Genomic DNA, 27,972 nt, shown 5'->3' with positions numbered 1-27,972 from the left:
GGGGAGGGGAATCCAATCTCCCTTCCCCTCCATCTGGCCCGGTGGACAAAGGGCAGGGGGACCATCTGGTCCCGCCAGGGTGGGGGAGGGGCCTGCAGTGGCGGTCCCAAGGGGCGGGGGAGGGGCGGCGCTCTGGAGACAGCGAGAGCCTGCGGGGTCTAATTGCATCACTTTATTTCACAGACCTCCAATCTCTGTCTCCCCACCCCCCAAAGCTCAGCGCAGGAAACTAGCTTGGCTGAGAAGACCCAGGCCTAATAACCTGGGGAGCTGTGGAGCACCCAGAAGAAAGTGGAAAAGCTGGGAGATCTGAGGGTCGAAGTGGTGGCCCTTTCCTTTTGTGGGCATTTCTGATCTGGGGGCCAGCTGCAACCTGTGGGTGAGTGAAGTTCAGAGCTGGCCACACCCTAAGCCTGGTAGAGGGTCTCCTGCAAGGGCTGGCCTCATGGTGTCCCCACCTTCCCAGCCATGGGGTGCTGAATGGTTGGGGAGGGCAGCATGTGCCTGTGCGAGTGCTTGTGTGGGGACAGAGTATGCCTGTGTGCCTGTGCATGCAATGCAAAGCTGCTGTGAGAGTGTGCATATCAGCCCAGAGTTGCATGTACCTGTGTGGTTGCCCCCAAGTGAAGGATCATATTTGGGAACATAGATGACTGTAATGTGTATGCATGCATGTGGGCATGTATGTATTTGTGGCCTAAGAGGTGAAGGTAGGGAGTGTGTGTACCCAGCAGGGCAGCCAAAGGAGGTGGGAGGTGGGGGGAGGCTGGGCAGAGCAGAGGAAGGAATGCAAGCCGAGCAGGAAAGCCTATAGGAGAAGCTCATCTAATGGATTACCCTCCACCAGATTATGTCCCTTGACTCCTGAATTTTTTTCTCTTGATTTCACCTCCTCAGTCTGTCACTGCAAGAGAAAGAAGAGGAAAAGACAGACCCTAAAAGAACTCAGATAGAAAGACACACCTGTTGGATGTGCAGGATGAGCAGGAGCCCACGGAGGGAAGGAGAGAGAATGAGTGAGAGAGAGCCCAAGGCAGGCAAGTGGCCCACCCCCATCAGCAGGGCTGTGCCTCATGCTAGCTCCTGCAGGAAATCCAGCAGCCCTGTATGCCACTCCTCGGGTTTGTCAAGGTAACAGGGGTGCCCCGCCCCCTCCATGACCAACAGCCGGTGGTTGGGCAGCTGCTTCAGGTGCTCAAAGCTGGTCTGACCCATGGGGTCCTGGTCTCCATATACGATAAGAACCGAGGTCTAGAGAAAGGAAAGGGATGCAGAGTCAACAGGGACCTGCCCCACCAGCCTCAGGCTCCTAGAAGTCAACTCCAGCCCTCCCCATCACTTCGGTCTCTCCCTGGGGTCACCGCAAATGACAGAGAGAGACAAGTTGGCCCAGTGCAGGGATGGTTTGGAGAGGCATGAATTTGTGTATGCCCCAGCACACAGTTTAGCACAGGGCTTGCCACAGTAATCTTCTGCCAAGTACACCAAAAGGGCGGAGTTTGGTGGTTCAACTCCTCCCGAAAGCTACCCCTTTGGTTACCAGTACCCAGGGCCCCAGGATGGACTGTTCCTTGCTCCTGGCAGGGACATCTCAGCCTCCCACATAGGGGTACCTTCACTCTGGCATAGTCGGCAGCATTGATTTTGTCAGTGCAGATGGGGGCCACTGGCACATAGCCCTGGATCTGGGAGCCTGGGGCCATGAGGAAGGGCAGGGAGTACATGCCACTCAACGATGGGCTGATCACGACTGGGGGGCCCATATCCAAGGCATCCACCACAGCTGCCAGAAAGCTGCTGGGGACCAGCTCCCCAATAGGGGCAGGGGCTGTTGCTTCCTTGGAGTGCCCCAGACCTGCAGGGATTCAGGTGTGGGAGAGACAAAGGTGGTGAGTAGGAAAACAGGGGAGAGAGGGTCCCCTTCCTCCAGGAAGCCCTCCTAGGTCAACCTCTGTGCCAGGTTCCTGCAACAGGCAGTGTTGCATGCTGTAGTTATTCCTACAGCAACCTAGGTCTGTCATATCTGTGGCAAGCATAAGGCATTTCCTTCCATGTTTGTGCCCATCTCCCCCAGTACAGCGTCCTCAAAGAATCAGGCTCTGAAGCCCAGCTTGGCCAGATCCAAGTCCCAGTTGCCCACTATAGATTATGTAAGCTTGGGAAAGTCCCCTCAGCCCTCTCTCTACTGTTCAGTTTCCCCATCTGTTAAAAGGAGGTAACAAAAGTGTTTGCCATTTGAGATTGTTGTGAAAATTGAGTTAACTGCTTCAAGGCACCTGTCCCAGGGCTGGCAGGGTAGATGCCTCCAGGACAGTGGATGAGGGGCTGGCTCTGCACACATCCCTCCCCTCCAATTAGTCAGTCCCTACCTTCTGCAGAAGGATTAGTTCAAGGCCTTGGCCCTGAAGCTCAGCCCAATCCACTGTCAGAACCAATCCTGTCCCGGCCTGGAGGCCCGCCCTTGGGCACTGAAACCATACCAGCCATGGCCAGTGAGGGGAGCAGGTTGGCCATGCTGCCACCTTCACACTTGGCACCATGGGCTGGGGCCCGCCAGTTGAGGTTATGACTGGCAGTCTTGTGCTGCTCCTCCCTCCCTCAGGACCTAAATTAGGGCTTTGTACGTGGGATCATGACTGGGGGCTTAGCCACCCCCAAAGTTGCCAGGGGACTCAGTGTCACTCCTCAGGGCTTCCAACAGAGCCTGTGGTTTCGGCTCTTTCAAAGTATTTTACTTCCAATCGACTGAGCACCGATTATTATGTGTTAGGTACTGGCCACATACTCACATGGATAATCTCATTCCATTCTCATTAGAGCCAACCCCAGAATGAGTGTGGTTATCTCCCATTACAGATGAGGAAACAGAGGCAGAGACACTGAGACACTGCCCCGGGCAACACAGAAGCAGCTGGGCAGTGTCCAGACCACATCCGGATGGACTAGAAAAGCTCGAAGGCCCTTGTAGTGTACACTGCGCCCTGTCTAGCTCAGGAGTCAGCCTGGCTAGGTCCTCCCAGTCCCCCAGCCCCCAGCCCTGGGTCCCCAGTGAGGCTCCCACAACCCCTGTCCAGAAGCCTTCCCTGGAGTTACCTGGCAGGTCAATGGCCACAGCCCGGTAGCCAGCCTGGGCCAGCCTGTGCAGCGTGCCCAGGTTCTGCCAGGTCTCGGAGGAGAAGCGTATGCCATGCAACAGCAGCACGGAGAAGCGGGTGGCCTGCCCACTGCCCGGGTGAGCCTCTCGGAAGAAGAGGCTCTGGCCCTGCACCTGGATGGTGCCCTCGTGCTGCTCCACGCCCGCCATACCTCCTGCTGTGCTGGTGAAGCACCTGTGGTTCAAGGCCAGGCTGATGAGAAGCCACAGAACACCCTGCCCAGGTGGAGCAGGCAGGCTGCCACAGACAGGGCAGGGGTCCCTCCTGGAGCATCAAAACTCTAGGAACATGCTTTGGGGTGAGGAAGACATAGGTGTTATTTCTGCCTCTGCCACTACCTAATTGCCTTGGTTTCCTCATCTGAAATATGGGACATTAAAGCCTACCTCAAGAATTTATGAGTTAAAAAAAAAAAGAAAAAGAATTGATAATTGATGGTGCCTGCCTTTGGAAAGAACTTAATACATGGGTCTCCCATTACAATTATTGTTCCCATTGTTATTATCCTTTTCTACAAATGGGGATAATACAATAGTACTAGCTCCTAGGTGGTTGATAGGATTAAACGAGGCCAGGCATGTAAAACACTCGCCAGTGCCTAGCACATAGTAAGCATAGTAAATGTATCAACAGTAAGTAGCTGACTATTTTGCTTTTCAACATTTTCCTCTTCCAGGCACTGTTATAGGTCGTAGGTTGGCATCGCAGGCCGAAGAGGATAGGGGTTGGAGTAAAAAAATCTGTTTTCCGGAGCCGGAAACCGGAGCTCTGAGCAGGGAAAGGCTTTGAAGTTCCGGCGGGCGAGGGAAGAGAGGTGCTCAGCGCGCTGCCCGCTGGGGCCCAACGCACTGACGCCGCGGCCAGGGGCGCGGTCACCGGCGCCGCCACCACTCGCTCTGTCCCCTCCGAGGACCTCGGTTGTGGATCGCAGGGTCTGGTAGGGTGCATGCAGAGGGGGTGGGGGCAGACCCGAGGAAGGGAACCTGGGGAACCGTGATGGGCAGAGGAGAAATTTTGGGGTAGGTCGGGGTGGGTTCTAACTGGAGAGAGGAAGAGAGGGTTGGGGGGCGCAGGGCAGGTACCTGGGGAGCTGCATGGGCTCTCGCAAACAGGAGGCGGGCGAGTGCAGGCGGCGACTGTGGCCCGGGGCGGGGAAGCAGGGATGTGGCCCGAGGGCGCGGGCTGGGCCGTGCTCCGGGGCGCCCGCTTGTGGCCACAAGACGTCCCAGGGCCAACGGGTGCTGCTAGGCCCATCCTTCTTCTCACAGCTGTCTCAGTTTCCCCACACCCCTCGGCCCCACGTGCCCCAAGCACCGGACTGGGTCCGGCCCCGAGACCCTCAGCGACCTGCTCCACGTGCATGTGGTGTGGCTTGAGAAGGAGGGTTCCTTTGGGGTCTCATCCTTCCTGTTCCCTCCCCCTTCCTCCCCACCCCCTCATCCCCAGCCTGGGCTGCCCAAACCCAGAGTCGTCAGTCTGGCATGTGGTTGAGGCCCGACAGGTTTGAATGCGAAGCTTTGCCAATGCCCAGCCTTGATCGTTTTCCCAACGCCTCCGAGCCTATTTCCTTGCCTGTAGAATGGGTGTGATGTTGCCTACCTCACAGAGTGCTAATAAGGAGTGAATGCTGCGTGTTCCGTGCAGCCTCCCTGTTCCAGGCCTGCCCACACAGGCCAGGGACAGATCAGATGTTGCTCATATGTCACCAACCAGGGTAGGTGACATATAGAGACGTGAAGGAGCCTAGAGGCCACCCCGGGCTCTGACCGAGTGCTCGAGCGCGTGTGTATTTGCAGGGGTCAGGGAAGTGGATGGCCGGAGACCTGGGGCTGCTGCATAACAATACTAATATCTGGCAGTTACACAGCGAGGCTTCCGCGCCAGACAGTGTTCTAAGGCTTGACCGATCCTTCAGTCCTTAAGACAGGCCTCTGTGGTGGTGACAACCCTATGTGGTCCTTAAGACAACCCTTATCCTTAACCCTGCTGTACAGACAGGAGACTGAGCAAGGGTGGAGACGTGCTGGTGGGAAGAAGTCGGCTGGCCCTCCCCCGGCTCTCAGGCCGAAAACAATCCGGAAAATCTGAACGGGGGGAGAGGGGCGCCGAGCCTCTGTGCTTTGGGGCGCCGCCCCCAGTGCCCCCTCCAACTCGGCTGCTAGGCGGGGACCCGAGACCGCGGACTGCGCAGGCGCGCGGAGGCTCGCAGCCGCCCGCAGAGAGGCGGAGGCTGAGGCAGCGCCAAAGTCTAGGGGCTGTTTGGCGCTGGTTGCACCTGAGCGGAGCCCGCCCCGCGGTGGCAGACCCGATCATGCCTGTCGGCCCGGTGAGTGTCCCCGGGGAGTGAGGCCAGCAGGGTGTCCGGGGGCGGGCCATCCTTGCCCTGCCCCTTGCCCCCGGAGCCCTGGGACAGAGTCCTGCTGGGAGGGGCCCGCGCTGGGGCAGCGAGTATGTTTGTGTTCGTGTGTCAAGTGTGCGCGCCCGCGCGTTTGTCAGCGTGTGTTTGGGGGTCTGGGTGTATGTGTGTGTGTGGTGTGTCGGTGTTTCTGTGTGCCTGTGTTGGGGGGGGTATGTCAGCCTGTCTGCCCGCTTGTGTCTGTGTATGTCTACTGTGTGAATTTCTGTGTGCGTGTGATTTTAAGGGTGTATATCTACCTGTGTGTGTGTATTTCTGAGGGTCTGTGTTTGGGTGTCCGTCTGTTTGCCTGTGCCTGTGTATTTCTTGTGTGCGTGTGTAGTTTTGGGGTTGTGTGTATGACTGGGTGCTTGAAATATGAGGGTCTGCATATCGTTTTGAAAGCGTGTGTGTGTCTACCTGTCCCTCTGCCTTCCTGATAGCTGAATGTGCATGACTTTGAGGGTATTTCAAGGTATCGATTGTGCAGAGGCCCGTGCGTGTGAAAGGAGGCTGCGTGTACGTGCAGGGAATAGCTTGTACAAAGGAAAAGCGTTTGGGGACAAGAGTTTGTGTGCACGTCTGTACACCTGTGTGTCATTGTCGACGCGTATGCCAAGGACCTAACGCGGATACAGCGCCTCCCTCCCCTCCCCCCATATCTGTAGCGTACTGTTGTCTAGTGCTCCAGCTGCCTGGGTTGCCATAGCAACGGCTGAAGTCCTGTCCCTCCCTATCGGGAGAGGTGCCCCAGGGCACCAGGCCCACCAGAGGAGAGGTTCAGCGCGGATGCTCTGCCTGGTGGGAACCTAGGCTGCCGCGTTGGAGGCTTGTGTCCGAGGCTGGTCGTGGTCAGAAAGAAGAGAGGAGCGTGCTTTTCCTCCACTCAGCACCTGGTCCTCCATCAGCCCCAGAGGGGCTGCCACTGCCCAGTCACCACCTGACCCTTGAGCCTGGGGGTGGGGGCTTGGGAAACAAGCCTTCTCGTTCCGGGAGCGGTGGGGTATGGGGGGGTCCAAGGCGATTCCCCAGCCCTGAACTCCGGCCAGCGCCCAGCTGACACTCAATACAGACCTGTTTACTGGAATCTGGGAACAAGGCAGGCCTGCTCACCCTAGACCCAAGAAATGATAAGACAGCCCCTGGTCAGGTCCACTGTATTACCGAAATCTCACAGGAGTCTTGGGAGGGCAGCCGCCAGGTTATTCTCCCCGTTTTACTGACAAACAAGGCACACAGCCAGGAATTGGAAGAGCAGAGTCTCAAAGGCAGGGCTAACTGCTGTCTGGGTCCTGGGTACTGAGGTCTGTCTTCTGGGCTGGCAAAGGACTCAGACTAGAGGAGTCCATGAAGCAGGTCATTTGGCGTGAAGCTGAGGGGTGGGAGGCATTTGTCTCTCCAGCCTCCATGCCTCCCTTTCCACTTCTAGATGTGCCATGCTTCTCCCTAGCCCCATACCCCCTCATGCCTGGGCATTTCCTCCATCAAGGATATTCTCCATGAGTTCTCTTTCCACTTAATATCAGCTGGGGTAGAGCATTAAATATTCCCATCAATGGTAAAACACATTCTGATTTTAGCATTATTATACGCAGTGTGATAAAAAGAACCATTTCAAAACATGCCCTCAGTGGGACATCACTTTACTCTTTGATGTCTTTCATCTTTGATGACCCTCAGCACTCTGTCCACCAGTTCATCCGTCACCTCAGAGCTTTGGTTTCCTCCTTGGCAAACTGAGTGTGGCCTGGTGGTTAGGAGCCCAGCCCTGGGCTCAAGTTGCAGTTCCCCTGCTTGCTACTCTGCACTTTGGGTAAGAGAATTTACCTCTCTGAGCTTCAGTTTCCTCATTTATAAGAGACCTATAATATCTGCTCCCTAGTGTTTTTGTGTGGGTTCATGAGTTGTTACATGTGAAGGGCCAAGCACAGGGCCTGGCTATCATAAGCACTTGATGAATGGAAGTGGTTTTAGCTGGCACAAGGATGATGGTGGCCACTGATGCCAGGGGGACATCTCAGATGCTCCTCATGCTTTGGGGTATCTGAGCCCTTGCCCTGGCATGTGGAGTAGTTGGGTGTGAACCCTCAGACCCTTGCCCGGAGCAGAGGAAAGGGCAAGGGCTGAGCTTTTCCTCTGCTGGGAGCTCCTGGATGGGATTTGAGAATGGGGTCCAGGGGACCTTGCGGGGGCTCAGCCCTACCCTCTTCTCCCTCTCCTCTCCTCCTCCAGACTGTGGTACAGACCTCCATGACCCGGTCCCAGGTCGCCCTGCTGGGCCTGGGCCTGCTGTTCATGCTGCTACTGTACGTGGGGCTGCCAGGACCCCCTGAGCAGACCTCCTGGCTCTGGGGAGACCCCAATGTCACGATCCTGGCTGGTCTCATCCCTGGCAGCTCCCCCATTTTTTACCGCGAGGTGCTCCCACTTCACCGGGCCCGCAGGTGGGTGCTGACCCCAGGGTGTAGTAGAAGGACTAGGCCCAAGGGGAGTCCCTGTGTGGGTCCCCCAGCTCAACTCAAAGTGCTCAGGGCCTGGGAGGGCAGTGGGAGAAGCCTGGGAAGAAAGAACCCCCGGAACACACACTCCCCTGTGTGCCCACAGGGTGGATGTGGTGCTGCTCCATGGAAAGGCCTTTAACTCCCGGACGTGGGAGCAGCTGGGCACACTGCAGCTGCTGGCACAGAGGGGCTACCGGGCCGTGGCCCTTGACCTCCCAGGTGAGAGCCCCCACCCCTGGGTCTAAGGAGGTAACGTGCAGCAGGGACATGGGGACAGCATGCCAGAGGGGAGAACTGGAGGGGTAGGAAAGCCCTAAGGTATGGCTGGGGAGCATCTGGAACCCAGTGTCTGAACAAGCGGTGGCAAGTCACAACACAAAGTGTCAACACGAAAAGCTCTGTGTTTTTATTTTCTACCTTGAAAACTACAGTGTGGATTGTTGCATGTCACAGAGCAGTTAGCAACATGACCTGCCTCACAAGCGATTGCATGGGGAGATCTCACTGTCCTTTTTATGACAAACTAGGTAGCTTTTTGTTTTTCAGCTATACAAATGATTTTTGCTATTATTCTTGTCATTAAAAAATCAACCAAGAGTGATGCCCTCAGAGACCCATGCCATGTTTCTCTCCCTCTCACTTCTCTAAGCAGTTTGAGGGTGCCAGGCCCTCTTTGGACGTTTCCATACCTAGAGATACAGGGTTGTTTGGTGGGGGCTGTAAACATGACTGGTGTCCTGCCAGCTTAGTGAATCTATCTGCAGCCTGGTTTTCTTCTCCTCTACCATGTCTCATGGGTCATGCCAGGCACTGTGACCCTCCCTCTCCGTAGTGTGTGCCATCAGAGGGATGAACAGGTTTTATCTGGCCACTCCTCGACTGGTGGCTGTGTAGGCGCTTTAGAGTTTTCAGTGTCAGTTGAAATGCTCAAGTAAGGAAGCTGAAGCATCTTTGGACATGCTTCTTTGAGCATGTGGGCAATAATTTCTGTAGGGTAGCCATCAAGGCCAGTTGATGGGTCGAAGGACACACATTTAAAGTTTTTTGACAAATATTATCTTACCCTCCAAAAATGCTGTGTGGATTTACCCTCCAGTCATGTACAAAAGTGTCCATTTTTCCACATCTTCCTTAACACTGTGTATTACCAGTCTTTTTAGTTTTGCCAGCATGGTGAATGAAACATGGTTTTCTAGAAGCCCTATCACAGTACAAAAATAACGTCTAGGAAGTTTGGGGTAGCAGATGCTATATGCCACTGCCTCCCAGCTCTTTCCCCCACTATGGTGGGCAGGAAGTCCTGACCTCCTTCCCAGCCTCCCTCAGCTGGTGCCTTCTGCTGTTCCCAGGTTTTGGGAACTCGGCACCTTCGAAGGAGGCACGCACAGAGGCAGGGCGGGCACAGCTGTTGGAGCGAGTGCTGCAGGACCTAGAGGTGCAGAATGTCGTGTTGGTGAGCCCTTCACTGAGTGGCTGCTATGCCCTGCCCTTCCTGATGCAAGGCCACCACCAGCTGCATGGATTCGTGCCCATTGCACCTGCCTCCACCCAGAACTACACCCAAGAACAATTCCAGGCCGTGAAGGTACTGGGAGGAGGGTCTCCAAAAGTCATGGCTTCCTGTCCCTGGCTCAAGTCATGGGGGGAAAGGCCTCAGGTCTTACTTGGAGGACACATGGCCCCATCCTTGATCTGGATGGGAGAGATGGGGTGTATAGGGAAGATTTCCTAAGGAGGTGGCTTGAGGGCCAGTCCCCATCAGGCCCCAGGATCACAGCCCCTTGCCTTGCCCTGCAGACCCCGACTCTCATCCTGTATGGGGAGCTGGACCGCGTCCTGGCTTGGGAGTCACTGCGGCAGCTCCGCCACCTGCCTAACCACTCCGTGGTGAAGCTGCGCGATGCAGGCCATGCCTGCTACCTCCACAAACCACAAGACTTCCACCTCGTCCTCCTTGCCTTCCTTGACCATCTGCCTTGAGCTCACCCACTGTCCAGGCCCCAGGCCTGGCCTGAGCTTGGAGGATCTGGACCAGTCTCCACCAGGGAGGCAGCCCCTGGGGTTGGAGGGCAGAGGCCAGAGGGCCAGGCCCAGTCAGGACCTCTCATTTCATCTCAGAGGTACAATAAAAAAAGCATTTTTGTCATGCCTAGAGAGTGACAGGTCCTGTTTCCTGGCGTTGCTGCAGGTGGGGTTAGAGTTGGAGGCAAGACTGGGACTGCTTTGGGACTGAGAGCTGGAGGGATTGCTCCAGCAGCCTGGGAAGGCTAAGGACATGCACTACGTACTAGATGGCTGCTGAGTGGCTACTCTGACTCAGTTTCCTCATCTGTAAAATGGGCATGATGGTAACACCTAGCTCAGAAAGTGGTTTTAGGATTGAGTCTGGTTAAGCAGAGCACTTGGCCATACTGGGCTGGCAGCGTGGGAGTGTCATGGAGAGGGGGTGTTACTACTGCTGAATGACCACTGGGATTGATGGGAAATCCAGGGTCTAGCGGCTGAGTTGAGTGAGTCAGGAATAGAGGACCTATGGCTGAAGGGAGCAAGATTTGTAAAGGTGGGGTGGAGAATGTGGTTTAACAAGTAACACAGTATTGGGGAGAGGGAAATTTCCCCCTCTACCCCTCTTGAGTTCTTGGCTGGACTAACAATAAAATTGACACAAAACAGATTAATAGGAGAAAAAGAAATTTTAATCATGTGCAAGGAGGTCTCATAGAAATGGGACCTAAGAAGTGGCCAGAGCAGGCAGCTTTTATACTTTTTAGACAAAGAATAAATTTGTGAGGACTTGACAGGACAAAGAAGCATATTTTGGATGCTCAATTAGTAGAGAATCTAAACAGAATGGGCTTGGGGGTAGTAAATTAAAGAATTAACAAGGTTTGTTTATACAGACTTCTCAGCCTGAATTCCCTATCTCTGGAAATCAGGGTGTCCTACCTCCAGATACAGGGAGTGTACCTTTTGCATAGAGATTTATTTCTTGTTTTCAGGGAGACAGAAAGGAGGGTCAGAATGTCTCTCTTGCATTGGACATTTCTCAAGTGACTTTAATTCAAAATAATCAGCATGCCACTGAGGCACATGCCACAAGCACCAAGCCTGCTTGCCCCTGGGAATCTGTGGGTCAGCAGACTGACTTAAACCTCACGACGGTTGGATGGACCCTACCCTACCCTGCCAGCCTGCCTCCTCTGTGCCCAGAGGTTGAAGTCTTCAACCCCACCCCTCCCCAAGCTGATTCAGCCCCTGGAACAGAAGGCAGAACTGGCTGAGAGTACAAAGGACAGCCGGACACACAAATGGGCAGCTACAACTGTGTGCAGCCTGTGGGTGGCCAGTGGGACACCTGTGCCTCTTTATCTTCCCTCTCCAGTGGCTGCAGAAGAGCCAGGGAGGCTGGCACAGGGTCAGCCAAGAAGATGCCACACGTATGCTTTTGTGCAGTTTCCCACCTCTCATTCTGTCATACAGCATCACGATTACATCCTCTCATCGTGCCATCCTCTGTCACACCCAACCACCATCTCACACTCACATTGTCATACACACAGTCACCCACTGATACACAGATTTGCCTACACAGTGGTGCGATCACACATGCGCCCATCCGTTCATTTATCCTTCATTCCTGGCACGCTGTCCGTCTGTTCTGTGCCCTGCCAGGGACGGAATACTGCGGGTACATGGACCAGCCTCTTGGAGCTCACAGATATTAACCAATAACCTCTCCACACAGGGAGCATTGAGGCAGTCAGGGAGGCCGCCCCTGAGGAGCTGAGGCCTGAGGAGGGGAGAAGTCCAAGACTCGCGGGAGGGGGTGGTGGAGCAGGCCGGAGCCAGACCCAGCAGGACTTTTCAAAGCTGTACTCTGAGAGCGAGGCGGCGCTCAAGAGGGCAGCTGCGACGTTTCCGGTCAGTGCCCGCCTTCCTCCCTGCTGGCCCAATCGGGAGGTTGCAGGAGGTGGGGCCCGCTGCCCAGGGCCAAGGGCGGGGCCTGCGGGGGCGGGGCCAGCCTGTAGCTCGCAGTCGGCCGCAGGGCGGAGCCGGCGGCGGAGGCAGCTTCCCCGGGGCGGGCGCCTGAATTCCTCATGTAAGTGGCGGAGGCTGGAACCACTGGCTGGCGGAGACGCCCACGCTCGCTGGGCCTTAGAGATTGGGACGGCCCTGATTTGCAGTCTTCGGTCCCGCCCTGCGAGGTCCGGCCACGTGGTGGGCGGACCGCGGCAGTTCTGATCCGGAGACCTCGCAGGACCCGGAGTCCCGCCCACAGTCCAGGGCGGACGCCGAGAGGGGAGCGCGGGCCCAAGACCAGCAGAGAGCGAGGTGGGGGGTCGTGGAGAGGGGTAGAGGGATCTGGGGCTCCCTGACCTGAAATCCGGGCAACTGGGAGAATTTTTTTGAGGAGGGCGGGGGGAGTCAATGTCTGGGTTCAAACGTGGCTCAGCTACTTTCTAGGTGTCTCTGAATCTCTCTTAGCTTTTTCCTCTGTAATGCGGGCTTTCAGAGGCACGAACTTCATGGGGCTCCTTGGGGGATTAAATAAGGAAATGTGTTGAAAGTGGCCAGCACAGTGCCTGAAACAGAATGGGGGCTCTGTAACTGGGGGCTCCGAAACAAGGTGTTTTCTCCCTGTGGGGCGGCCGGGGAACCGCCCTGGGGAGGGACTGCGTGTAAATGGAGCCCACCAGCCCCAGCGGCGGGGAGGGGTAGGTAGCCACTCGCTTTGCCCCTAGCTCACCACGGCAGGGCAGCGCCGCGCCATGGCCAGCAAGCGTCGTGAGGGCGAGCACCCATCCGTGACGCTCTTCCGTCAGTACCTGCGCATCCGCACCGTCCAGCCCGAGCCCGACTACGGTGAGAACGCGGCGGTTCCAGGAGGACCTGTGGTGGGGCATCAGGGGCGGGGACTGTGCTCTAAACCAGGCGCCAACCCCTGTCACCCAGCTGAGCCTAATCTGCTGCCTCAAATGGCGCCTCCATTCCTCTAAGCCATTCCCTAGGTCAGCGGACTGCTCCGCATGCCCTCCAGGCTGTGCTGCTCCAAAAGTTACAACTGGCAGTTAAATAGGGAACAACTTCACCTCACTCTCCAGCACTTGGGCTTGGGGAAGGGAAGAAGAGGCCCCCGGAAGCCTACTGGGGCTGAACAAAAGCCACAGCCCTTTGGGGAATCAGGCTTGGTGGCTGGGAACTGTGTACCTGGGTCCAATCCAAATCCCTGCTCTGTGATTTACCAGCTGGGAGACGGTGGGTGAGCCTCATGTCTCTGCGCCAGTTTCCCCATCTTTAAGGAAGGTAACAATGACACCTGCTTCTCACTCTGGACTTCCCACCTGGCCTTCCACAAAGGGTCACTGGCCAAAAATGTCTTCTTCCTTGGGGACAGAGATGGAAATGTCTCTGACGGATGTGGAATTGTGTTGAGGCAGGGGTCTGCTCCCTTCTCTGGATGTACCCCCAGTTCTGCCTGGGCCCATGGGAGGTGTGGGGAGGCAGAAGCAGCAGCAAGGCTCTCTGTGTCCCCAGGGGCTGCTGTGGCCTTCCTTGAGGAGAGAGCCTGCCAACTGGGCCTGGGCTGTCAGAAAGTGGAGGTGAGCCTGTGGCCCTGCATGGGTAGGGGAGGTGGGCCTGGGGCAGCTCCTCACCGTGCACTGACGACCCCTCCTCCTGGCCCTCTCCAGGTGGCAGCTGGCCGTGTGGTGACTGTGCTGACCTGGCCAGGCACCAACCCCAGACTCTCTTCCCTCTTGCTCAACTCCCACACCGATGTGGTGCCTGTCTTCAAGGTGCGGGGGGTGTAGGGAGTGGAACAGCCCTTGGGGACAAAGATGGTACAGATCCCCCATTCGACTGCAGGGAGCCCACGATGCTGGTCCTGGCACTGATTCGACCTCATAGAGGATTACTCCACTCAATCAAGCAGCCTTTGCCCAGTAGCCATTCCATGCCAGGGGTGGGGTAGGCGAGAGGGGGGTGGTGGAGGTGGGAGGCAGAGATGAGGGATGGCTGTCAGCTGCCCTCTTCAGCCCTATGTGGGCTCCTAGGGCACCTGCTCCCTGGGCAGGGCCACAGTTGAGCAGAGCGGATTCATGACTACATTTGGTGCTTGGGTCCCTCTTCCTGCCCCTGCCCCTGCCCCCAGGAACATTGGAGTCATGACCCCTTTGAAGCCTTCAAGGATGCTGACGGCTACATCTATGGCAGGGGCGCCCAGGACATGAAGTGTGTCAGCATCCAGTGAGTGTCCTTCATTCCCAGTTTCCCCACTGGCCCGTTGGATTGACCCAGGACCCAGGTGTGATTGGAGAACGTCAAGGCCAAGGAACATCTTGACCCCTTACCTTGGGCGGGAATTCCTGCTATGACCATTGCATGGATGGGGAGACAGGGACAGAGACTTTCTGGAGTCACCTGCTAGGCTGTGGCAGAGCAGGGCCCAAGGCTGCAGCCTGCCTGCTCAAGCATCTGATGGCTCCCCACCCCAGCACCTGGCTTACACCCTCTCACCGCCCCTCAGGTACCTGGAGGCTGTGAGGAGGCTGAAGGCTGAGGGCCACCATTTCCCCAGAACCATCCACCTGACCTTTGTGCCAGGTAGGAGTGGCTTGAGGAGAGGCACCTTCAGGGGTGGGGAGAGTGTTGGGGCACCCCCTATCTCACATTCCTGCTGCTTTTACAGATGAGGAGATCGGGGGTCACCAAGGCATGGAGCTGTTTGTGAAGCGGCCCGAGTTCCAGGCCCTGAGGGCTGGCTTCGCCCTGGATGAGGGTGAGCAGGGTGGCAGGACACTGAGTGGCCAGCAGGGGATAGGGAGGCTGCTAGTGGGGGCTGGGCCGCTCCACCCTCTCAGGCCTGGCCAACCTTTTCCTCCTCAGGCCTGGCCAACCCCACTGACGCCTTCACTGTCTTTTACAGTGAGCGGAGCCCCTGGTGTGAGTATGCACTTGGACGTTGGGGGTCACTGTGCAGATGGGAGACTGGGCCAGAAGGGGCAGGGGGCCGCCAAGGGTTCCACAGCAAGTTGGGGCCTGAGTAGGCCTTGAACCCAGGGCCTCTGCCTCCCAGTCCCTTCCTACCTGGGCATCTCTTTCCTGAGCTTCTGAAGGGAGGCCCTAACCACGGGCAGAAACCAGCTCTACACTGTGCATTCTGAGGCGGGCAGAGACCTGGCAGAGGAGCCTGGAATGAGGGGAAGACCCCGGGCCCATCCCAGGGCTGGTTGCTTTTCCAGCCTCTCCCATACTGAAGACACCCCCTTCCCCCTGCCTCTCCCAGGGGTGCAGGTCACAAGCACCGGGAAGCCAGGCCACGGCTCACGATTCATTGAGGACACAGCAGCAGAGAAGCTGGTGTGTGGCGTACGGGGAGGGAGTTTGGGAGTTCCCAAGGCTCTGTCCCGGGGCCACTCTCACATCTAACCTCACACTCTCCTAGCACAAGGTTGTGAGCTCCATCCTGGCTTTTCGGGAGAAGGAGAGGCAGAGGTGAGGCAGCCTGGGTAAGGGCACGGGGCTCTGGGAGGCTATGCAGGAGAGGAGTGGGGCTGAGCCCTCTTTTTATCTGTTCTTCCCCCTTGCTGCTGCTGCCCCTGCCCCCCACCACAGGCTGCAGTCAGACCCTCAACTGAAGCAGGGGGCCGTAACCTCCGTGAACCTGACTAAGCTAGAGGGCGGTGTAGCCTATAATGTGGTCCCTGCCACTATGAGCGCCAGCTTTGACTTCCGCGTGGCACCAGATGTGGACCTGAAGGTGCCATCTCCACCTGGGTTTGGAGGAGGGGCCTGGGTCCTCAGCCCTGTCCTAGAGGCTCAGGGAGAGCCTGAGGGGTCAGCTCATCTCCCTTCTCACAGGCTTTCGAGGAGCAGCTGCAGGGCTGGTGCCAGGCAGCTGGCGAAGGGGTCACCTTCGAGTTTGCTCAGGTGTGGACTGGGGAACCTACAACAGGGGAGTTGTAGGAGCTGGGGAGGCTGGGCTTGCCGCATGTGTCATTGTAGGAGTGTACATTTGGTGTGCCTGCATACTTCCTGGCTTTAGCTGTGAGAGACATGTTTTGTTCACCAACAAGCGTTAGTTCTGTAGGCCACTGTTGGGTGCTGGGGAATACTAGGGAGTGAAATTAGACAAGTTTTTGCCCTCATAGTCCTTACACAATGAAGGGAGGAATAGACATGAATCAAAAAATTATGTATTACTTTTATATAAGTACGAACACATGTGGTCCAGGAAAGGGTGGGACCTCAACTGTGAACCTGTAATTGGAGTATCTGACCAGTCTGAGAGGTCTGGGAGTGCCATCTTGAGGAAGGGGCACTTGGGAAGGATCTGAGGATGGACAGGAAGTGGAGGACAGAGAAGGTCCCAGGCCTGTGACCTTTGAGAGACTGAAAGAGGGCCTGTTGCTGGACTGGCCAGCTGGATGTCTGGGTAGGTGGGTGTGTGCCCCACGCCAGGCACAGCCTACCCTATGAAGAATAGGGCAAGATGCCCAGGCCTTGTCCTGATCCTGCCATCCTTCTCCCCACAGAAATGGACAGAGCCCCGAGTGACATCTACTGATGATTCAGACCCCTGGTGGGCAGCTTTTAGTGGGGTCTGCAAGGACATGTGAGCACACAGGCCAGCCCCCCTCTCCCCTTCCCTCCCTCCCACCTCCCTTTGCTTCTTCAACCCTTCCCTTGCCCTCTCCCCTCTCTGCCTCCACATTCACCAGGTTCTTCCCTCTGCAGGAACCTCACCCTGGAGCCAGAGATCTTCCCCGCTGCCACAGACAGCCGCTATCTTCGTGCGGTGAGCTGCTTGCAGTAGGGTGGGCAGTGGAGTGGTCCTGGGTGCTGGCCTTCCCCCTAACGGCTCCTGTCGCCCCCTGCAGGTGGGGGTCCCAGCTCTGGGCTTCTCACCCATGAACCACACACCCGTGCTGCTCCACGACCACGATGAACGGCTGCATGAGGCCGTGTTCCTCCACGGGATCGACATATACACTCGGCTGCTACCTGCCCTGGCCAGCGTGCCCACCCTGCCCAGTGAAAGCTGAGCCCTGTGCTCTCCAGCCTCCACCCCTGACCAGTGCCAAGGACCCTTCTTCCCTCCTGCCCAACAATAAAGTCTGTGTGGACAGGGACCACTTCTGAAGTACTAACAGCAAGGATGTTCATGGAGCAGGGTTTCAAAGATAATAGTAACACCTACTTCAGAGATGAGGGTTCATACACCATGGGTTGCACCTGTTGCCCCAGCATAATAACAACTCTGAGCCTCCCCAGTGCCCAAAGTTGGACTACAAATGAAGAAGATCTAGTGTGACGAGGAACAGTACTTCACTGGCTGCTTTGAGGGCTAAGACTGCTGGTGAAGCAGCTGATCCACGGGGCAAAGAATACAGCACAGTCATGCAAGTAAGGCAGTGCCACCACTGCTTGGCCTCCCAGGAGCCCTAGAACTTGGGGGACTGTACAACTCAGCAGTGAATGCTGGCCAGGCACGCTAGGAACCTAGAACTCCTCAGGCCAGAGTGCAGAATTCTTCTGGGTCCTCCCCTTTCTTCTGGGTAAGCTTTAAGACCTGACAGGGATGTTTGGGGTTCTTCTCTGTCCTCACCAGCCTGCCCAGTCCAGCAAGCTATGTGCCCCAGTGTCCCTAAGGCACCCAACCACTCATTTACTAGGTCCCCTTCTGGTACTCCAAGGCCCTATTTCCCCTGACTCTCACCCACACCCTGCCATCCAAGGACGGCTAAACTCTTCACCCACACAAAATGTAGGTACCGACCCCACCTGAACCCTACTTTCAGCCCTGGGATCACAGACACAGGCTGACTGACAGATCCTGCCTCAGGTTTATTTGTACAAATAGCACAGGAGGACACCAGCCCCATGCAGACAGCAGCCCAGGGGTCACACCAGTCCTTCTGTCCTCACATTGGCAGATAAAGGTCTCTACTCTGGGGGCTTTGTGGGGGCCTGGGCACCTTTGGGAGCCGGAGCTGGAGCCGCAGCTGCACCTGCAGCCTTGGCCTTGGTTTGAGCCTTGGCCTTGGTTTGAGCCTTGGCCTGGGACTTTGGCCGGCAGAGCCTGAGACCCTTGGCGATGCGGGCACGAGCACGTTTCCCGAGCTTGGGGTGAGCAATGTAGGCAAGTCGACTGAGCTTGCGGCTGCCGCCCGTTGGGATCCTGGGCTTGACCTCCTTGGGCTTTACGGGAGCCTTGATAGCCTCAGCACGTGCACTTACGGCCTTGGCATTGTTGGCCTGCATCTTCTTCAGGCCCTTCTTGTTGTGCTTCTTGGCAAAACGCATGTTCCTCAGGAACTTGGGGTCCACCTGGAAGACAAAAAATGTACAGGTGGCTGTAAGTGCAGCATGTAGGAGCCCTCAAGTCACCCATGGTGCCCCTCTCCATAGCAGCACCCAGGAGACCATCAGGCTCCAGCTGAGGCCTACTGGGAGCTGAGACAGCATCAAGTCAACCTTAAATGCAGAAATATCTGACCCTTGGAGCCCAATAGAGCTCAGACAGGAAGAACAAATTCCTACAGCAGGATTTTGGTTGAGTTTTTCCTGAAACCCCCTCATGGACACCCCACTCCCTCCCCCTTAAAAGGTGCCAAATACTAAGGTTAGCACAACAGATTCACAGCAAACAAGGCAGAATAAGAGAACGGAGGGAAGGGGGCAGGGAGAGACCAACAGTACAGTGGAGTAGCGAAGTGGAGACAAGACTCAGTTCTGCTCAGACCCTACAGCCTCAGCCTTCTTGGCTAATCCTTAGAACTCCCTAGCATAGGAAGGGAAGCTGCCCCCTCCATGCCTGGCACTGCATCAGATCAAGGTCATATGGGTGGTCAAAGTGGAACGGAAGGCTCACAAGGTACCGGGTACACAGGCAAGACCACCCCTTCCCTTGAAAAGCTCTGGGTGAGCAAGGGAGATGATCAGACAAACTGCTCTCAGGAGGCAGGTTACACCTCGGGCCAGTAAAGGCCAAGTAAAGCTTTATTACAGGTCTGGCACAGCATGAAGTCCAGGCAAAACGAAGGACAGTTAAGCTACATGAAAGACCCTGACCATGCAACTGGAGCCAAACACACACACTTTTTTGTGATTCGGCGCACACACTCACCCCTTTAAGAGATTCATATCGTTGTGATCGGGGTTTCTTGATGCCATTTCTGTGCCATTTTCGGGCTGTGGGGAAAAAAGGAATTAGACCAAAAAAGAGATTGCCTCTAAAAAGACCACCATTACAGCTGGCAAGCCCAGGAGAACCATAATTTCTCCTTACTTGGGATCCATTTAAGAAACCCCTTACCACTGAATGCAAAGCACTGTGGGTTATATCAAGGGGATCCCTGGCTTCTAAATCTACAGCCCCATAGGTAATGCTGGCTGAAAGTAAAATCAGCCCCAGGCCCACTGTAGGAATGTGCCTCCTTTCCCTGCCCAGTATCCCTAATCTTTGCCAGGGTCTGGGGCATTAGATGAAGGCTGGGCCAGGGGAACTTACACTGGTTGTGCGTGGTGTGGTTCTTGGACTTGGCCATGTCTGCAACTGGAGGACGAGAGTGGAGATGAGAGCTGGGGGCTCGCGGGGCCGGGCCTACCTCTTCGCCCTTATCTAGAAGAACGTGCGGCCAGAAACCTGAATGAGCCTTCAGCACAGATGCCTTGCATCTGCGCCCTCCACCAGCCTGGATTCATTCTGCACGACCCGACGCCAGTCTTCCCCTCCCAAACTCAGGTAATGGTGCCTCGAAACCAACCCCCCAGCCGCAAGGTGCGCTCTCCCCCCAAATCCGAATTCTCCCCCTCCCATCCATCCCTTGAGAACCCACGAGCACCGTCCCCGCCCCGCGGCTTCCATTCCCCACAGCCAGGGAGCCGGTCTCCCCGTCCTCCCTAAGGCCACGCGCCCCGCCGCCGTCCGGGAGTCACGGATGGCTCCGGATACCGCGCGGCTAGCACTCACCGGGGCCCGCAGATCCCGAAACGCCTGGGACCGGAAGAGAAAGAGGAACGCCGTGGTGCAGCACGGGAAATAGGCTTGTCGCGGCAGGAAGGGACTACTGGAAAAGCTTCCCCCAGCGCCGTGAAGATAGGTTCCTAAGTCAGGAGGACACAAGCCAGATGGGAAGGTGGTGCTACGAGCCTGGCCTCGCTCTTTCAGGTTTTACCGACCCCCCCCCCCCCCACTCCTTTCTCCTCATATTCCTCCCGACTTGGGTCTCAGGTCTCGTTAAAGGCCATGAAAGCGAAGGGAGTCCTTGAGGAATACATGTTAGGCAGGGGGTGACAGGAGATTTGTGTTCCTAAAAATGTACCTCTGGCTACTGCGCGGAGAATGGACTGTAGCGGGCAGAGGAGGGAGAGCCGTGAGGAGTCTGGTGCAGGATGGGACAGGATGGTGCCTGGAGCTGAGTGGGGGCACGGGGGATGGATAGGAGTGGATAAGGAAAGAGGGTAGACTGGGCTTGGGATGCAGAAGATTGGGGAGAGGAAGAAGGCCTGTGTAGCCCCTAAGTTTTTGGCTTGAACAAGTGCGTGAAGATGGTGCTTTTTACAGAAATGGGGAAGATTGGGGGAGGGACAAGGGTCTTGTTGCTTTATTTTGAGGGGGCCAGTGATCCAGATGTTTCTTTTTATTTTTTTAAGATTTTTTTTTTTTTTGATGTGGACCATTTTTAAAGTCTTTATTGAATTTGTTACAATATCTTTTATGTTTTGGTTATTTGGTCACAAGGCATGGTGGGATCTTAGCTCCCCCACCAGGGATGGAACCTGCACCCCCCTCCAGCCCCCCACCCCCCACATGGGAAGGCGAAGTCTTAACATCAGGGAAGTCTCCAGATGTTTCTTTTTAGATGCATTAAATGTGATATGCCTGTTGTCACCCAAAATAAGTAAATGTTGCCTCCTAATAACTCTGTTGCCTTCTCCACCTCTTACCCCTATAGTTCATTTCCACACAGCAGTGGGGCCTGAGGGCACTTTTTAAGATACAAATCAGATCTTGTCACTTAAAGTCTGCAAGGACTTCCCCTTGCATTAGAGATAAACTCTTTACCTCCCCTAATCTTGGCAATGCTCTCCTTATCATTCACTTTTCTCCACACCCATGGACTTCTTTCTTTCCTGCCAAGCACAAATACCTGTTCCTGCTTCAGGGCCTTTACACTTGCTATCCCCTCCACCTGGACCACCTTTTCCCAGCTCTTTGGATAGTATGCTTGCTTGGAGAAGCCTCCCTAGCCTGCCCTATCTAAAACAGAGACCCTCTGCCCCATCTCCCCAGTTACTCTGCATCCTCTCATCCTGTTTGCTTCCTTCATAGAACTTTCCCAGACTCTAACTACGTTTTCTATTTACTTGTGTATGTGTTCATTGGTTCAAGCACCAAGAGTTCAGAACTGGTTTGGTCACCTTCATTTTCCCATTGCCTGACACAGCACTTGATGTAGAACAGGAACTTGAGAAACACCTACTGAATGGACGTTCCTTGGCAGGCAGGTTCATGGACTGACCGAAGCATTTTGCAGAGAGTTGGGGAGTGAAAGGGAAAGGAGGATGTGGAGGCAGGACACACAGGTGACTCCTTACTGAAGCATTCCTGAGGAGAGGGAGAGAAATCTGGCAGGTGTGAGTTAGGAGAATGAAGAGCAGGCTCAGATGCTCAAGGGGTGACCTAGTGCCAACAAAGAAACAGTTGAGGCCAGAAAGAAAGGTGTCTCTGTAGGAGCAAAGTCCTTGAGGGGTGCTGAGAACAGGTGGAGGAGCTGGTAGGCAGAGGTGGGGACTGTAGGAGGTGGGCGTGGCACGAGGCCCCAGGGTATGGGACAGGTGGCGCTGGAAGTTTGGACAAAGAGGAGAAGGCTATTTGTTCTGGGGGGTTTTTTTGGCCGTGCCACATGGCTTGTGGGATCTTAGTTCCCTGATCAGGGATTGAACCCACACCCTCGGCAGTGAAAGCGCAGAGTCCTAACCACTGGACCACCAGCGAATTCCCAGGGGAGAAGGTTTGACTGCCACACCTTGAGAAAGGGAAGCAAATGGTAGGGGTCGGCAAAAAAGGCTGTGACAGCTTTAAAGAAACCAGGCTGCCCCATTGTGTGGCCTTCCAACTAAGCAGTAGCTCTCACAGCTCCTAATAAGTGAGCAATGACATGTGCTGAGGACTTGGTGTTACCAGGTTGTTTTGACAGTGGCAGAGTAAGCAACGAGCAGAGAGCCATAGTCCGACAGGGAGGCAGATTCACAGATGATGGCCATGCAGTACTCTTGGAGCTGCTGTAGGGATAGGCCCAGGGTGAAATCCCAGCTGTCAGGCAAGGGAGGAGGCAGTGACAAGAATGAGGAGCTTTGGCTGTGACCTGAGGGGACCATTTGGGGGGCTAAAGGGAACCATGATCTGGAGCCATTGGCCTGCCATGCTTTTCTTTCTTTTCTTCTTTTAATTAATTAGTTAATTTATTTATTTTTGGCTGCATTGGGTCTTCGTTGCTGCGCGCAGGTTTTCTCTAGTTGTGGCGAGCGGGGGCTACTCTTCATTGCGGTGTGCGGGCTTCTCAGGGCTTCTCATTGCGGTGGCTTCTCTTGTTGCGGAGCACAAGTTCTAGGCGTGCGGGCTTCAGTAGTTGTGGCTCGTGGGCTCTAGAGCGCAGGCTCAGTAGTTGTGGTGCACGGGCTTAGTTGCTCCGTGGCATGTGGGATCTTCCTGGACCAGGGCTTGAACCCATGTCCCCTGCATTGGCAGGCGGATTCTTAACCACTGAGGCACCAGGGAAGTCCTGCCATGCTTTTCAAAGTGGGAAAGATGGTAGGGCCAGCCATATGTATAAAGAGATAGTTTTCCTACCTTCCTTCCTTTCTTTCTCTCTCCTTCTGTCCTTTCTCCCTTCCTTTCTTCCTTCCTTCCTCCCTCTTTCTTCCTCCCTTCCTTCCTTTCTTCCTCTCTTTCTCTCTTTCTTTCTTCCCTCCCTCTCCTCTCTCCTCCTCCTTTTCACTCTCTTTTGCTCCCCTCCCAATCTCTCTCTCTTTTTCTCTTCATAAATGTGTAAAGAGCTTATACAAGCTCTTCTGTAACTTGATTTTATTCATTCAGTAGTAACTCATGGACATCTTTCCCTTTTCATGAAAATCTTTTGTAATCCTATTTTATTTTACACATTTAAAAATCTTATTCTGAGGAGATGTCAGTAAACATCACCAGATGTCAAAGGAGTTTCTAACACAAAAAAGATGAAGAACTTAGCCCTTCCTCCAGGGCTTCCTCCAGCCCTTCCTCCTCACCCTCTTTGTGTCAGCAGTTCTTGCCCCATATCTGTCTGTGCAGAGGCCTGGGTCCACTTGCTGACCTCTGTGGCATAGCCTTGGGCAGAACTACTACCTGGACTCAGCAGAACGTCTGTCACCCAGGCTCCTTGTAAATGCCTTGGGCACAAGAAACAGAGATGTGAGGCCTTGGTGACCAGACAGACCTTGGACTGGGCGGGGCTGGATGTGATCCGCCTGAGCCATGTGGCCTGCAGTGGTATTGTCTTGTCCAGGCCTTGTCCAGAGCTACAGCCCAACTCACAGCCCGAGTAGGATCCACTGGGGCTTACTCATTGAAATTATAGGGTCAGAGACATCTGGGGTAATTTTTTTCTGTGCCTGGCACAGTGCCAGGTACATATGGGGACCTGATAAATGTTTGAGGAATTAAATGTACATACTTCACCAATCCAGGCAGATGGCAGAATCAGGAGGCAAGAGGTCAGTCGGCCTGGAGGGATTTCACAGAGACAAAAGTCAGCTTTTCTACTTGGTCCAGATCTCTGCTCTCTAAGCCTCAGTTCTGAGTGTAACCTGCAGATGAAAATAGTAATTGTCTTGTGGGGTTAAACCGGATAATTTTTTTTTAATTGAAGTATAATTGATTTACAATCTTGTGTTAATTTCTCATGTACAGCAAAGTGATTCATATATATATATTCTTTTTCATATTCTTCATATGGTTAATTACAGGAAATTGAATATAGTTCCTTGTGCTATATAGTAGAACCTTGTTGTTTATCTATTTTATATATAGTAGTTTGTATCCGCTAATCCCAAACTCCTAATTTATCCCTCCCCCACCGTTTCCCCTTTGGTAGCCATAAGTTTGCTTTCTGTGTCTGTGAGTCTGTTTCTGTTTCATAAATAAGCTCATTTGTGTCATATTTTAGATTTCATATATAAGTGATATCATAGGTGATTTCTCTTTATGACTTGCTTCACTTAGGATGATAATCTCTAGGTCCATCTATATTGCTGCAAATTGCATTATTTCACTCTTTTTATGGCTGAGTAGTATTCCACTGTGTGTATTCCATATATATGCGCATGCACACACACACACACACATGTGCGCGCGCACACACACACACACACCACATCTTCTTCATCCATTCATCTGTCGATGGACATTTAGGTTGCTTCCATGTCTTAGCTATTGTAAATAGTGTTGCTATGAACACTGGGGTGCATGTATCTTTTTGAATTAGAGTTTTCTCCAGATATATGCCCAGGAGTAGGATTGCTGGTCATATGGTAACTATATTTTTCATTTTTTAAGGAACCTCCATACTGTTTTCTATAGTGGCTGTACCAATTTACATTCCCACCAACAGTGCAGAAGGGTTCCTTTTTCTCCACATCCTTTCCCGCATTTATTATTTGTAGACTTTTTGGTTATGGCCATTCTGACCAGTGTGAGGTGATACCTCATGGTTTTGATTTTCATTTCTCTAATAGTTGGCAATGTTGAGCATCTTTTCATGTGCCTGTTGGCATCTGTATGTCTTTTTTGGAGAAATGTCTATTTAGGTCTTCTGCCCTTTTTTGATTGGGTTGTTTTATTTTGCTTTGTTTGATATTGAGTTGTATGAACTGTGTGTATATTTTGGAAATTAATCCCTTGTCAGTTGCATTGTTTGCAAATATTTTCTCCCAATCCCTAGGTTGTCTTTTCATTTTGTTTATGGTTTCCTTTGCTGTGCAAAAGTTTATGTTTGGGGGCTTCCCTGGTGGCGCAGTGGTTGAGAGTCTGCCTGCCAGTGCAGGCAACACGGGTTCGGGCCCTGGTCTGGGAGGATCCCGCATGCCGCGGAGCGACTGGGCCCGTGAGCCATAGTTGCTGGGCCTGCGCGTCTGGAGCCTGTGCTCCGCGGCGGGAGAGGCCGCGATAGTGAGAGGCCCGCGCACCGCGATGAAGGGTGGCCCCCGCTTGCCGCAACTGGAGAGGGCCCTCGCACAGAAATGAAGACCCAACACAGCCAAGGATAAATAAATAAATAAATAAATAAATAAATAAATAAACTCCAATCTCTTTAAAAAAAAAAAAAGTTTATGTTTGATTAGGTCCCATTTGTTTATTTTTGCTTTTATTTCTATTGCCTTGGGAGACCGACCTAATAAAACATTGCTGCAATTTATGTCAGAGAATATTTTGCCTATGTTCCTTTCTGGGAGTTTTATGGTATCATGTTTTATATTTAAGTCTTTAAGCCATTTGGAGTTTATTTTTGTGTATAGTATGAGGGTGTGTTCTAACTTCATTCATTTACATGAGGTGTCCCACTTTCCCACCACCACTTGCTGAAGAGACTGTCTTTTCTCCATCGCATATTCTTGTCCTCTTTGTTGAAGATTAATTGATCCTAGGTGTATGGGTTTATTTCTGGGCTCTCTATTCTGTTCCATTGATCCATATATCTGTTTTTGTGCCGATACCACTCTGTTTTGATTACTGTAGCTTTGTAGTATTGTCTGAGGTCTGGAAGGGTTATGCCTTCAGCTTTGTTCTTTTTCCTCAGGATTGCTTTGGCAATTCTCAGTGTTGTATGGTTCCATGTACATTTTAGGATTATGTGTTCTTGTTCTGTGGAAAATGGCACGGGAAATATGATAGGGATCACATTAAATCTGTAGATTGCTTTGGGTAGTGTGGCTGCTTTAACAATATTAATTTTTCCAGTCCAAGAGCATGGGATATCTCTCCATTTCTTTGAATCATCTTCAATTTCCTTTGTCAGGTAAACCGGATAGTTTGAGTAAAGCACTGAACACTGTGCTGAGTATACATTAGGTGTTCAATCATTGTTCGTCCCAGCCACGCTGTTCCCCACAAGGGCTCTGGGGAGGCAGAAATGGCTTAGGGGAAATGTCAGTGTCAAATGAATGCTAAAAATGAGCACAGGATCCAAAGAAGGGCCAGGATGGAATGACATGACAGTCCTTAGGGGTGCTGGTTCCCCTCAGTCCTGAAGTTCCAGAGGACAGGGACTACCAGTATGCCCAGATAGGAGCGACCAGAGTGGCTTATCAGAAGCAGGATGTTTTACCTGTGGGAGAGAAGACTGGGGGTCAGAGAGGAGGCCCCTAAGCACCAGGTAAAGTTTTGGATCTACTTAGAAATTCCTGTGAGAGGCCACTTGGTTCTTGTGGCCCCAGAGGGCAGAGCTATGACTGAGGGAGGCAAATACCATGGGCAAGGGTCATTTTTGCAGTTAGATTTTCTTCCAAACCATGGGCTGCTCCCAGAGGTAGTAAGCTCTCAGCTACGAGGAATTCCTGGGGATGGAGGTTGAAATATGGGATGGAGGGTTGGAAAATACAACTCTCAAGTTCACTTTCCTCCAGAAATCTGGGATTCGAAGCTCCTGGGAGAAGGAAAGGTGGTGGGCAGCTTGCAATGCCAGGCTGGGGTCCAGGATCTGTCGGGAAGAGAGAAGACAGGTCCCGCAGAGGCTTGGGGGTGCAGCGCATTCCTCCAGTCACTGGGGACACCTTCATAGCCCCAGGCCACTGATTTTCCCTCTGGGGGGCTCCTGGCCCAGAAGTGATGTGTCTCCACTGGGGAATGTGAGCCTGTCGTCCACATGGGGGCAGCACAGGACCGCAGATGGAGTGGGGCCACTGCAGGCCGCCTGGAGCTCCCCTCCTTTGGGAGGAAGTCCTTTGAGCCTCCCAGACCTCTCACACCTCTGCTTCTGGTACCCATTCCCCACCCCCCACAAGCCCCTGTCTGCCCATTCTTGGCAGGTTCTCTGGGTAGGTTGAGTCTCCCCTGGCTTCAAGCTCCTGGTAGTGGTGGTATAGGGTGTCTTCCCCCAGAGAGGGAACAGGGCAGAGAAAGTGGAGCCTGTGGGTATCCCTGGGCACAGCCCCTGCTGGTCCACATCAGAGTTACTAGAGGCTGTGTCTATTGGGGGTTAAAGGAACGGGTTTTTTTTTTTAATTAATTCATTTGATTTATTATTTTTTTGGCTGTGTTGGGTCTTCGTTGCTGCACACAGGCTTTCTCCAGTTGCGCAGAGCGGGCGCTACTCTTCGTTGCGGTGTGCGGGCTTCTCATTGTGGTGGCTTCTCTTGTTGCAGAGCACAGACTCTAGAGTGCAGGCTCAGTAGTTGTGGCGCACGGGCTCTAGAGCACAGCCTCAATAGTTGTGGCGCACGGGCTTAGTTGTTCCGCAGCATGTGGGATCTTCCCGGATGAGGGATCGAACCCGTGTCCCCTGCATTGGCAGGTGGATTCTTAACCACTGCGCCACCACGGAAGCCCAAGGAACGGGTTTTGACATCAGACTGACTCGAGTTCAAATTCCTTCCTCCTTCCCTCCCTCTCTCCCTTCCTCCCTCCCTCCCTCCCTGCATCGGGTCTTAGTTGCTGCACATGGGATCTTCATTGAGGTACGCGGGATCTTTTGTTGTGGTGCACGGGCTCTTCATTGCGGCGCCGTGCTTCTCTCTAGTTGTGGCATGCGGGTTTTTCTTTCTCTAGTTGTGGCACGTGTACTCCAGGGTGCATGGGCTCTGTAGTTTGTGGCACGCGGGGTCTCTCATTGAAGTGCACAGGCTCAGTAGTTGTGGTGCGCGGGTTTAGTTGCCCTGTGGCGTG

At 54.0% G+C, this 27,972-nt stretch overlaps 3 protein-coding genes and 1 long non-coding RNA gene across 13 annotated transcripts in view; 2 read left to right on the top strand and 2 right to left on the bottom strand.

Annotated features, from left to right (window-relative positions):
• Positions 1–157: 157 nt before the first annotated feature.
• On the bottom strand, positions 158–4,395 carry ABHD14B (abhydrolase domain containing 14B). Its single transcript, XM_007174713.3, has 4 exons — positions 4,238–4,395; positions 3,094–3,329; positions 1,614–1,855; positions 158–1,251 (listed from the first exon to the last, which is right to left on the bottom strand). The coding sequence occupies exons 1-4, from the start codon at positions 4,249–4,251 to the stop codon at positions 1,072–1,074; spliced, it is 672 nt and encodes a 223-aa protein (XP_007174775.2). The 5' UTR covers positions 4,252–4,395; the 3' UTR covers positions 158–1,071.
• Positions 3,835–17,196, top strand: LOC103005903 (aminoacylase-1). 7 transcript variants are annotated; one of them, XM_057554002.1, is made up of 19 exons: positions 3,932–4,087; positions 5,150–5,481; positions 7,783–7,994; positions 8,155–8,270; positions 9,401–9,636; positions 12,794–12,914; positions 13,587–13,651; positions 13,742–13,846; positions 14,203–14,297; positions 14,578–14,654; positions 14,740–14,829; positions 14,937–14,993; positions 15,337–15,410; positions 15,496–15,545; positions 15,666–15,810; positions 15,912–15,980; positions 16,586–16,665; positions 16,788–16,848; positions 16,931–17,196. In XM_057554002.1, the coding sequence occupies exons 2-19, from the start codon at positions 5,467–5,469 to the stop codon at positions 17,093–17,095; spliced, it is 1,833 nt and encodes a 610-aa protein (XP_057409985.1). In that variant the 5' UTR covers positions 3,932–4,087; positions 5,150–5,466; the 3' UTR covers positions 17,096–17,196. The 7 variants fall into 7 exon arrangements, with proteins under 7 accessions (XP_057409984.1, XP_057409983.1, XP_057409987.1 ...); XM_057554001.1 differs by lacking the exon at positions 5,150–5,481 and having other exon boundaries at positions 3,835–4,087; XM_057554000.1 differs by lacking the exon at positions 5,150–5,481 and having other exon boundaries at positions 3,835–4,092.
• A 677-nt stretch (positions 17,197–17,873) lies between these two features.
• RPL29 (ribosomal protein L29) lies at positions 17,874–20,164 on the bottom strand. Of its 2 annotated transcripts, none has more exons than XM_007174714.3 (4): positions 20,026–20,164; positions 19,564–19,674; positions 19,180–19,244; positions 17,874–18,380 (listed from the first exon to the last, which is right to left on the bottom strand). In XM_007174714.3, the coding sequence occupies exons 2-4, from the start codon at positions 19,598–19,600 to the stop codon at positions 17,997–17,999; spliced, it is 486 nt and encodes a 161-aa protein (XP_007174776.2). In that variant the 5' UTR covers positions 19,601–19,674; positions 20,026–20,164; the 3' UTR covers positions 17,874–17,996. The 2 variants fall into 2 exon arrangements, with proteins under 2 accessions (XP_007174776.2, XP_057409988.1); XM_057554005.1 differs by having other exon boundaries at positions 19,564–19,608; positions 20,026–20,091.
• Positions 20,162–27,972, top strand: part of LOC103008515 (uncharacterized) — a 73,568-nt gene continuing 65,757 nt past the window's right edge. The window contains exon 1 of one of the 3 annotated variants that reach the window (XR_450374.2): positions 20,162–20,223. This is a non-coding gene — a long non-coding RNA (uncharacterized LOC103008515). The remainder of the gene's footprint in view (positions 20,224–27,972) is intronic. The other 2 variants (XR_450371.2, XR_450372.2) reach the window with 2 other exon arrangements.

The sequence above is a fragment of the Balaenoptera acutorostrata genome, chromosome 10, assembly GCF_949987535.1.
Source record: "Balaenoptera acutorostrata chromosome 10, mBalAcu1.1, whole genome shotgun sequence".
In the NCBI taxonomy this organism is placed as follows: domain Eukaryota; kingdom Metazoa; phylum Chordata; class Mammalia; order Artiodactyla; family Balaenopteridae; genus Balaenoptera; species Balaenoptera acutorostrata.
The sequence above is the reverse complement of the archived record's forward strand: the minus strand, read 5'-3'. Positions and strand labels throughout refer to the sequence as shown.

Bases quoted from the DNA above. Each gene is read 5' to 3' on its own strand.
- LOC103005903 (XM_057554002.1), top strand. The intron at 13,652-13,741 runs GTGAGCCTGTGG...GGCCCTCTCCAG, and splicing joins TGGGCTGTCAGAAAGTGGAG to GTGGCAGCTGGCCGTGTGGT. The intron at 15,546-15,665 runs GTGAGGCAGCCT...CCCCCACCACAG, and splicing joins CGGGAGAAGGAGAGGCAGAG to GCTGCAGTCAGACCCTCAAC.
- RPL29 (XM_007174714.3), bottom strand. From the start codon at position 19,600: ATGGCCAAGTCCAAGAACCACACCACGCACAACCAGT. The intron at 19,245-19,563 runs GTAAGTTCCCCT...TTTTCCCCACAG, and splicing joins CCACACCACGCACAACCAGT to CCCGAAAATGGCACAGAAAT. The intron at 18,381-19,179 runs GTGAGTGTGTGC...TTTGTCTTCCAG, and splicing joins GATATGAATCTCTTAAAGGG to GTGGACCCCAAGTTCCTGAG.
- ABHD14B (XM_007174713.3), bottom strand. The intron at 1,856-3,093 runs GTAACTCCAGGG...GAATCCCTGCAG, and splicing joins TGTGGCCATTGACCTGCCAG to GTCTGGGGCACTCCAAGGAA. The intron at 1,252-1,613 runs GTACCCCTATGT...TCCTTTCTCTAG, and splicing joins CCGACTATGCCAGAGTGAAG to ACCTCGGTTCTTATCGTATA.